General features: G+C 40.6%; 1 protein-coding gene across 1 annotated transcript; it reads left to right on the plus strand.

Annotated features, from left to right (window-relative positions):
• The first annotated feature begins 370 nt into the window (after positions 1-370).
• Positions 371-9542, plus strand: Krt39 (keratin 39). The gene is made up of 8 exons (XM_015495838.2): positions 371-405; positions 605-1055; positions 1926-2008; positions 2689-2845; positions 3443-3604; positions 3709-3834; positions 5328-5548; positions 7093-9542. Exons 1-8 carry the CDS (start codon positions 371-373, stop codon positions 7349-7351), a joined length of 1494 nt encoding a protein of 497 aa, XP_015351324.1. The 3' UTR covers positions 7352-9542.
• Positions 9543-10554: the final 1012 nt, after the last annotated feature.

Consider the following 10554-nt stretch of genomic DNA (forward strand, 5'->3'; position numbering starts at 1 on the left):
AAAAGAAAAAATTGAAAAGCCTATCTAAGACTAACATTTTAATCCATGTTTACCATGTCCTAACAATGAAAGTGGAAAAATCAGCTGGACAGAACAAGATAAAATCCTATTTTCTAAGTTCACTGATTATTATTAGATATTCATAGTTTCCCTTTTTCTGCTGAAGAAAGGAAAAGAAGGAAGGACTTCTTCCCAGTCAATTCCAGGGGGTGAGGTCAACGAGGATTTAATGAACCTAATATACTCACACCTGCTTAATAATGGATGCTGTGAGGACTGTGACGACAGTTCCTTTTGAAGATACAATGTGAAGCTCTGGATCCAATGACACGTAGTAGTTGCGATGGGTAATAACTTAGTAACCGCCTAAATGCACCATTTTATGAGACAAGTAACTCTTCTCAGGCAAGTAAAAAGCAGACTAATGAGGTGTTCCTATGGGATTTGATATAAACATTAGAAAGCAAAACATCCCACCTATTGTGACACCACCTCTAGGGAAGGCTATATAAGCACTTCAAAGAGGAGACAGCCAACAGCTTGGGATTTAGACTCAGTCGAGGGTGCTTGAGCCAGTGACCACAGACTAGGAGACCAACTGAAGCTGGATACACGCTGTGGATACCGAGGGATCTAGAACAACTACTTCTTCTTCAACCCCACCCCAAAACTGCTCTGGGATTACAAATTTTAGGACCATGTCTGCTAACAACAGCTGCCAATCAACTGGCCACGTACCAAGAACTCCCCAGAGCCAGGTCTGCCAATCCACTCATCGCCTTTGTTGCACCCCCATCTACCTCATAAGCAACTTCTGTGTCCATCCGTCTCTGGATGACTGCAGCTGGATGGGTGAAGGTATCAACAGTAACGAGAAGGAGACCATGCAGATCTTGAACGACCGCCTTGCTAACTTCCTGGAAAAGGTGCGAATGCTGGAACGAGAGAACGCTGAACTGGAGTGTAGAATCCAGGAAGAATGTGACAAAGAGCTCCCTGTCCTGTGTCCTAATTACCTGTCCTACTACACCACCATCGAGGAGCTCCAGCAGAAGGTAAGATCCAGCCATCTGTTTAACCAAGTTGTGAATCGACAGTCTCCAAGCAATGGCTATTTGCTAAGCCTTAGCGGTTTTAGTTCTTTTTATGCTGAAAAAAAAAAAAAGTTTATTGAAGAATAAGAAAAGCTCTTGAGTTAATTGTCAACTTGAGTTAACATTCGGATTTTAGAGTTTTTCCTATTGCCAGAGATAGGCTTTACCATTATAACTAGATAGCTCAGGACCAAATCAGGTTCACAACCAGTGGTTACCATTTCTTTGATACAAATAAGAAAGCAGGGCTCTTAAAAGATAAATTTTTCCTTAGTAAGTTTCTAAACAGTTTAGTTTTTAATCTGTGTTGGAACCATTCCACCTTTTTCTCCTCTTATGCTCCTTTTATCATCTTTACATTATTCAAATCATTTGTTCCGATACCTAAGTTTCTTATTCGGAGTGATATGCTGCTGTTACTACACATCTGGGTTCATTCAGTTTTATATTTTAAATATTTTCAGAGCACCTAGACATTGTTCTAGGTTCTGAAAAAAAATGTGGGTGAACTAAAAATATCCCTCCCTTCATGGAATTCATATTCTAATGGGTTGTGGTGTGTTAGGCATATTTGGGATAGATTTTATATTTTTAACAGAAAAACATATGCAAAAGTTCTTACTTATGTAATTTTTTGCTGATCTTTTAGGAAAATAACAAAACCTCTGTTTTTCTAAAATCTCCCAAGCTTCTTGAACATAGCTCTGGAGATTTATAAAAAGTTTAACTTGCCTTCCCCTAATTCACTGAAACACACACAACCTCTTCGGTTCTTAAAAGAAGGAGATCCTGGTGTTTGTCTCATTTGTGTGTACAATTTCTTAATTCTAGATCTTGTGTACCAAGGCTGAGAATTCCAGGCTGGTCTCACAAATTGACAACACCAAACTGGCTGCAGATGACTTGAGAGCCAAGTAAGCCCACCCAGCACTGTCACAATGACAAAATTTACCCCTAAGTCGGACCTAAGCAATCCCAGTACGATTATTCCCATGTCTACTAAGCCTCCTACTCCAGAGCATGTTGGCACTAGCTCCAAAGAGACCTGAAAATTCAGTAAATAATTAAGATTGGTAACCCTCACCTGTATATGTAGGACCTACAGTTCTAACATAAGAACTATCTGATTACATGCTTAACAGCTGGTTACATGATAACAGCTTAGTAAAATAGATAATATGCTGTTATTCAGTTTAAGGTAAGAAAACTGGTGTAATGAGGAAGTTACCTATACAAAAGCATACAACCAATGGAAGACACAGCCAAAATGTAGACGCAAGTCCCTGACCCCTAACCCTAATATCTTCTTACTAACACTGCATTGCCTCTAGGGGCAGAGGAAGAAGGATAAATGCCCTCATCTCCAAGAATAGCACTGTAGCATCACTCTGGCCAACTAATTTAGGCATAATAACTAAGTATGATATGTATCAAATGATATTTATCAGATGGTTTCACTTCTAAAGAGAATAAAACTCTCCATAGAAATAGAATGAATGAGAAGCCCAGAGAAAAACATGGAAGGGAGTTCTGCCTGGCTGGATTGGCACCATCTTCTTTTTAATGCCTTTCTTTTCATGTCTGGCTTTTGAAGCTATGAAGCTGAGGTGTCCCTACGCCAGCTCATGGAGGCCAACGCCAACAGCCTACGGAAGATCCTGGATGCACTGACCCTGAGTAAGGCTGACCTGGAGGCGCGAGTGCAGTCTCTGAAGGAGGAGCTCCTCTGCCTCAAAAACAGTCACCAAGAGGTTAGAAAAAGATCAAGAGGGTCAATACATGCTAAGCCTCTAAAATGAGCATGAGTTCCTTTGAATTGTGCTTGACAAAGGGCATTCCCATTAGATATTACTCAGGCTTTTAGCCCTGATAATACCAACTGCTTCTTCATGCACTATGGATTCAATGTATCTCAAACTCATTGGCTGCTACACAATATCTGGAGCCACTTGGATAGAAAATCTTCTGATGTTACAATTTCCCTATAATTGGTACAAGTCAAACTCGTACAAGCCCATATATGTATCATAGAGACTATGGGCTCTCGTTATCAATTCACCTCTATGTTGCTACCTCCGTTACCCATCCCTAGAATTTATCTAGATTTTTTTGAAACTCTAATCTTATTAGTCAATTCCTTTTAATTTTGCACATATTTGAATACATAGTCATGTTTGAAATAGCTGTAAATCATTTTATGGCATATGGATACTACTATAAGTCATTGATTCCTTTATTGTGGACTGTAATTTAGATCGATGCAGTTAAACTGAATTCTTGCTGTTAAAAAAAGACATCAGAAGGTCATCTATTCACCAAATAACTTCACATTCTTTTTCTTTTCATAGGATATCAACTCCTTATGGGGGCAGCTTGGGGATAGACTCAACATTGAAGTAACTGCAGCCCCTTCTGTCGACATAAACCAGATTTTACAAGAAATGAGATGTCAGTATGAGTCCATCATGGAGACAAACCGTAAAGATGTGGAACAATGGTTCAACACCCAGGTAGGCAGAGTAGAAAAGTCAAAAAGCAATAAGCTGATGTGTTTCCAAGGGCCCTTCGTGGGTCGTGTTTTCCTTCCAAAATCCCCGTGGACTTTGTGTTTCAGATGGAGGAGCTGAATCAACAAGTGGTGACCAGCTCTCAACAGCAGCAGTGCTCCCAGAAGGAAATCGCAGAACTGAGACGTACTGTGAATGCTCTGGAGGTGGAACTACAGGCCCAGCACCGAATGGTACCCAGCATGCTAACCAAGCCTAGCTCAGCAAGGATGGCAGCAGCACCTGTGTGTCTGCCACAGTGCTTCCCAAACTCTGCCCCTCGGAACAGCTCCTCTGTTGGTTAAAGGGTCTATGGCTAAGAAAGGACTTCTTAGTCAAAAAAGGGGGAAATGCTCAATTAAACAAAGGTTAAACATACTGGCTTCCCATAAGCCTTTAACAAGCTGATATACACCATAAATCTCCAAAAAGGGGGTATATGGTATTGGGCACTCCAAAACTTGTTTTACTATGGACCTTCTTTTTTTTTTTTAAGTTTTTCATGGTAATAATGGAGTACACTTTGGAAAACACTAGGAAAGCATTTTATATATGCAAAGCATTTTTATAAGCTATCATATTAGAATTATAAAACAATCTTATGAGGGAGGTGGTATAATTATTATCCAACTTGACTGATGAGTTTCTAAGAGCTAAGGTGATTTTCCCAAGGAGAATCTAAAATAAATGTCCTCTCTCCTATTTGACACATTAAGACATCGAGATTGTAAGGCAGCAAGTAATCTGTCCAAAGTCACAGAAGAAATGAGTCTGACCCACAATTCAGATTCCACAGCCAATACCACTTCCGCCTCATTACAATGCTTCTCTGATGTAAGAAATTACTGAAATGACCAACTATGAAAGGTATTACAAAGACTTGGCCCTTTGCTGGTTTTGTAACCTGAAAGTCATATGATCTTAGGCAACTTGTTTAACCTCTCAAACCTCAGTTTTCTCAACTAAAAACAAAACAAAACAAAAAAACAACTGGAGTATAAATATTTGGTTACTAAAACTTAAAAATCCCACCATTATTCATAGGTTTACACAATCAAAGAACTTTACTCATCCAACTTTCAACTTCTGTTTTACATAAAGGAATTGATCCAGTGAGGGAAATGTCTATGGTTAAACATTTTTCACTACCTTTTTCAGTATAAGAACTTACTGAATGAGATCTCATGATAATGCTTTTTTTTTGTCCTGGAGATTGAACACAGGGGCATTTAACCACTGGCCACATCTCCAGCCCTTTCTATTTTTTATTTTGGGAAAGGGCCTTGCTAAGTTGCTGAGGATGGCTTTGAACTTGTGACCCTACTGCCTTAGCCTCCAAAGTCACTGGGAGGTGATGCATTTTTAATGCCTGGGTGTGCAATGAGTTGAATTTGTTTTTTTCTATTACAAGTAGCAGAATGTGGTAGGAGATTATCAGGTGGTCCAAAAATAAGAGGAAGAGAAATAAATACAAAGAGTATGTGTGGGGGGATGATAAAGGAAAACAAGCTTTAATATAATTGGTCATTTTGCTTTTAGATTTATGTGGCTAGGAGGTAATAAAAGGGCTTGGAGATCCATTACCAGTATCACAAAGAAATCATTGGTTTCAATGACTTAAACAATGACCTGGGCTTAAAGGAGTCGTCATTGTAAATCCTACTTTTCTTTTCCTCCTCCCTGGTAGAGAGATTCCCAGGAATGCATCCTGACAGAGACTGAGGCCCGCTACACGACCCTGCTGGCCCAGATCCAAAGTCTGGTCCGTAACCTGGAGGCTCAGCTGGCAGAGATCTGCAGTGCCCTGGAAAGACAGAACCAGGAATATGACATTCTGCTGGATATTAAGTCCCGGCTGGAGTGTGAGATTGCCACATACCGCAGCCTTCTGGAGAGCTCAGACTGCAAGTAAGTAAAATGAAAACAACTTGTATGAGAAAAAATGCTAAAATGCACAATGTATGTACTGCCACAGGTATCCAGGGGACTGCACTTTGAGCTTCTTGCTTGTGCTGGGAAGCTCTGAATGGAGACTGTCTTAAGCTGTACCCTGCGAGACTACAATTATAACCTAGTCCAAACTTGAGGTATAGGCTGAACTGAGTTGCTCTGAAGAGCCAGTATGTAAGTTAATTCCTTTGCTTCTTAGAGTTTTAAAAATTATTAGATAAAAAGGGATTTTCCCAAAGATGTACATTGCTAGCCACAGTTACAGACTGCCCCCCCCCCCCACTGAGATGAATGCCTGACTTTGCCAAGTTGAAACAAGACAACCCTGGTCTCTTTGGGGAAACTCCGCCCCAGCTGAAACCCCTACTGCATCCAGCTGCTGGTTCTTAATGCCAATAGCAGTATATTCACAGGTGTGTTTCAGCATCTTTTTTTTTAAGTTGTATTTTTAAAATGATGATAAGCTAACAAACCCATTAAAAACTCACCTGGAATATGAACACTTTGAAGTCACTCAGTCCAGACGAACACAAATGCATGCTTAGATGAAACTGCAAAGGACACCAACCTGCCCCAACTCATCACATCAGTGAGCTCTGTTCACGGTGTTTTTGTTTTGGGGGGGTGGTTACTGGGCTCTTTTTATTTTTATTTTTTATTTTAAGATAGGGTCTTACTAAGTTGCTTAGGGCCTAAGTTACTAAGACTGGCTTTGAACTTGTCATCCTCATGCCTCAGCCCCGCAAGCTGCTGGGATTATAGGCATGCGCTACTGCACCCAGCTCACAGCATTCTCCAAACAGGCATGTCCCCATCATGTTAGCACAATGTTAACTGATTTCATCACCTTAATATTTCAAAGTGCCTCCTGTTATCAAAGTAAGATCATGTATTACAAAAGGTGTTTACTGTTAGTTGTTTACTACTCCAATTCTCTAAAAACTATTCATTTATAGAGGCCCAGAAGGCACTTTGAAGATTCCACATCTAAAGATTCCATAGATGGGATGCAAATCACCACTAGCAATGTGACTAGCTTCCCATGAGAAAAATATCTGATTCATTTCTGTTCCTCAACTTGTTCCTTATCTGTTGATCCTTAACTGTTGATCTTGTGAGGTTAGTTCCCATTATGTCCATTCTGCAGATGAAAAGCTAAAGCTCAGGAGCGTTAACTGAGCTACCTGAGGTCACCAGCTGGTAAGTGACAGAGCTGGACTCCACCACAGTTTTTGACTCCCTTGCAGTATGAGTCCCGTGATGCTCTGATATTGGCCATATCGGAAGCTTACTTAACATAATATTTCTCAAGCTAGGATGCTGTTTTCCAATGGATCTGACCTGATTTTTTTTTCTTCCACTGACTACAACAGAAAATGAATAAACACTTGGAAGCACTTATTTTGAGGGACAAGTTGTTGAAAACTTTGCCCACCCCCATTTTTCTTCATAGCCATCATTGCTCTTTCTCAATCATAGGTAAAACTCTGTTTTCTCCTCAGGCTTCCCTGTAACCCGTGTGCCACCCAATGCAAGCCTTCCACTTGCACATCCTCCAAGCCCAGCACCGTGGAATGCACCGCCCCGGTTTTCACATCCTCAGCCCCTAATGGGATACTCAAGCGGTACAACGTCTGTGGACCCCCATCCCGGATACTGGTTAAAATATGCACCATCACCAAGGAGATTCAGGATGGGAAGGTCATTTCTTCTCATGAACATGTGCAGCCTTGCTTCATCCCCAGACTTGCCAAAGTCTAACGGCCCAAGGGGATGCAAAGGACCCCCATTCATGAGAGAAAGGCCAATACCTGCTCCTGCCAGAGAGGTTTAAGAACTCCCCAGGCCCTTAAGGTACTTAGTCTCTTACTACTACAGCGGGTCCCCATCACTAGATAGAGTGTCTTTTATTCCACTCCTTCCCTAAGTCGCTGCTGCCAACGTGATAATAAATTACATTTCTCTGGTAGGACATTTTGCATTCATCTGAAGGGTGGGAATGGATTAGCCAGTTCCTCGGGGAAGATGGCCTATGATGCAGATGGCCTATGATGCTTGACTCCCCAGGTGTTGAACTGGCAGGTTTTTCTTTTGTTTACTCAGGCCTTATTTACTTATGTGCCTCCTTGGAGCCAGTCAGACAAGTTCCAGGATTGTTTTTGGCCATTGGCACACTAAGGTGAAAAGCTACAACCTTCCCTTCCAAGCTCCTTTTGTGGCTATAGAAAGAAGCCTATACAAAAACAGAGTAAATAAGGAAAAAAAGATCTTTGATGTTTAGTTTCCTTGAATAGATAATCACAGGTCCTGTTGAACTCTGCTGCCTCAGTTTTTTGTTTATAGGTACTGACATACTTGACCCTCCCCAGGAAATTTTTGAAGATGTCCATGTTCTCTAAAACTTTGTGAACCATTAGGCTCTTCTCCAAATATTTTCTTTGAGAATCAGAAATAGTTATGGGGAATGAATGAATCTAGAGCTATTTCTTCAAAAACAATTTTGAAGAAACTGGGTCCTTTCGTTAAATGTTTACTCTTTCTCTTTCTATTCTTTAGGGAATGGGAGTTTGATCTGATTGTTTGAGAAGGGCCATGTAGCTGGATCTCTCAAGACATAACCCCCGATGGGTGATCATGAAAAAATAGCTTAGATTCCTGCTTCAATCTATCCATCAGAGATAAATGGACTTGATATTCACAAGCTTTGCAGAAAATCAATAGTGAATCATTGCTACTTGAAAGCACCAGGGAACCCCACTGTGAGAAGGTATTATTTATGTACTAGCCAGTACCATAGCTTCTTAACAGCAGAGCTCAGAGTATGTAAATCATTCCCTGCAAAAATGAGACGTTTTTGGAGGTTTTAGCAAATAATTCCAAATCAAACATATAATGGGGAGCCCAAAGGCCTTGTGTTCTAAACTTGCCATTTCCCAACTGTGAGCCTGCACAGTTTAGATTCATTTCCTAGAGAAAGAAATTGCCTACTTCACAGGGCTGTTGTGAAGAGCAAATGAAATTGTTTATGTAATACTGCTGTTTGATGAAAAGCACTAGACAAATGTGATCTTAAATAAGCTTTGCTATTAGCTACAGCTCTGGACATAATTTTATTCATTATTATCTTCTTAAAATTGTTTCTTCATGAATTATTTATCCAGTCATGATTTGAGAGTTTTAATAGTGTTTAGCTTGGGAGGGTGGGGGACAAAACAAGATGTCTTGTGATCATGCCTACAATTCTACTCAATAAAGCATTTTTTAAATTCTTAGGGTAAGTATCAGATGTCAGTTGATGCCTGGTGCCCACATCAAAGATGTTTACAGTAACTCACAGCTCAGAGATTTACTTCCTCCAGACAAGTAGCAACTCACACTAACCTAGTGGAATGCAGAATTCCCAGAATGGACTCTTTTCTATTGATGATTTCTCATCCAAATGAGCAAAGTACCTCCAGTCAGCACTTAAGTGCATATTATCTCAGACTACAGGATGGAAATATGGAAAAGAGCCAAGAACTTGAACTAGAAACCATGGTACAGAGTCTCAACCCATTTTGTATGTGTGATCTTGAGTAAAACGAACTTTACAACCTGGGCCCCATCTAAAAAGTGGCTGATAGGATTAAGTGGGATAATGATAGAATACTGCAAAGTGGTGGTGCTATGCAGAAAGCAGTCCTTATTCCCTAAATTAAAAGCCAGACATATGTCATTTCCATCCATCTTCCTCCTTTCTAATCATTGCAAGCCAGGTGGATCCTGATACATACCATCAACACTTACTGGAAAACTAATTGGCAAGAGGTCAGAGCTGCTCAACCTGCTTTGAGCTTCTGATCCCAACTAGATAGAAGGGTCAGTGGACTCAGGCTAACCTTAGGCTGATGCAGCAATGCCATTATCAGTTCATCCCAGAAATTTGGCATCTTCTACCCACTCAGAGCAAAGTATCCCTCATCCCTTCTGTAATAAAAATAAGTTTTTATGAACTGCACAGTCACGAGGGAATGGGCCTCTCAAGGGCTTATAGATTTTTGAATTGTCTTCTTTGAATAAGAGAATGTAAACCCATCTGCAGAACCTTGTCTACATGTGGCCAAATCTTTTCAAGGCAATGTGAGTCTGGATTTTACCAGGAAACTAAATAAGTATCCTATATAGCCACAGGAGGGAGTTAAAGGGTTTTTACATAGTTCAGCATAGGTCAGCAGCTGGAGTAGAAAAGAGGCTTGTGGGAGACAAAGGATTCCCTACGAGTATAATTCTAGCACAGTTCAAAAGAGCCATGAATTAGGAAACACCATGGTCTCTGAAGCTTGAGTTCAAATCCTTTCTCTGCTTTTCACTGTGAGAGTCCATAATTACATTTCTAAACAAAGGAGATGTTTTGGAGATTTTTTTTCTAGACTTTGTCTTTCTTCATGTTGATTCACCCTAATGTCATAGCTGCTTCCAACTCTCCCAAATACACAGATAACCACCCTTTGCTTCTTGCCCTTTAACTGCCCCCGTGCCCGCTCCTCCGGCACAGGGCAAGTGGCCTCTCCATGCTAACCTCTCAGCATCAATTCCAACATGGCCTAGAAACTTTTCCTCAAGAGTTCCTTAGCGGTAATCCCTTTCACGATTTCCCTCCTGGACTTCCCTAGTGCAATCCAGAAGCCACCTGCAGTCACATTTCCTGGGGAGCTTTAAAATTCAGATCCTTGAGAGGTATGCCAGACTTGCTGCATTCGCATTACCAGGTGTGGGACCTGGGAATCCAATTTTTAACAAAACTCCCCAACAGAGGAGCATACACTACATTCAAAGCTATTGCTTTATAATTGACAACTGATTTTTGGTATAAAGATCTGGATGACTCCATCTTTTTTTTCTCATCTTTTTTTATTAATACATATAAATTGTGCATATTAATGGGATGCATTCTAATATTTCCAAATATGTATACAGCATCCACC

Source organism: Marmota marmota, unplaced genomic scaffold (assembly GCF_001458135.2).
Source record: "Marmota marmota marmota unplaced genomic scaffold, marMar, whole genome shotgun sequence".
Classification (NCBI taxonomy): Eukaryota; Metazoa; Chordata; class Mammalia; order Rodentia; family Sciuridae; genus Marmota; species Marmota marmota.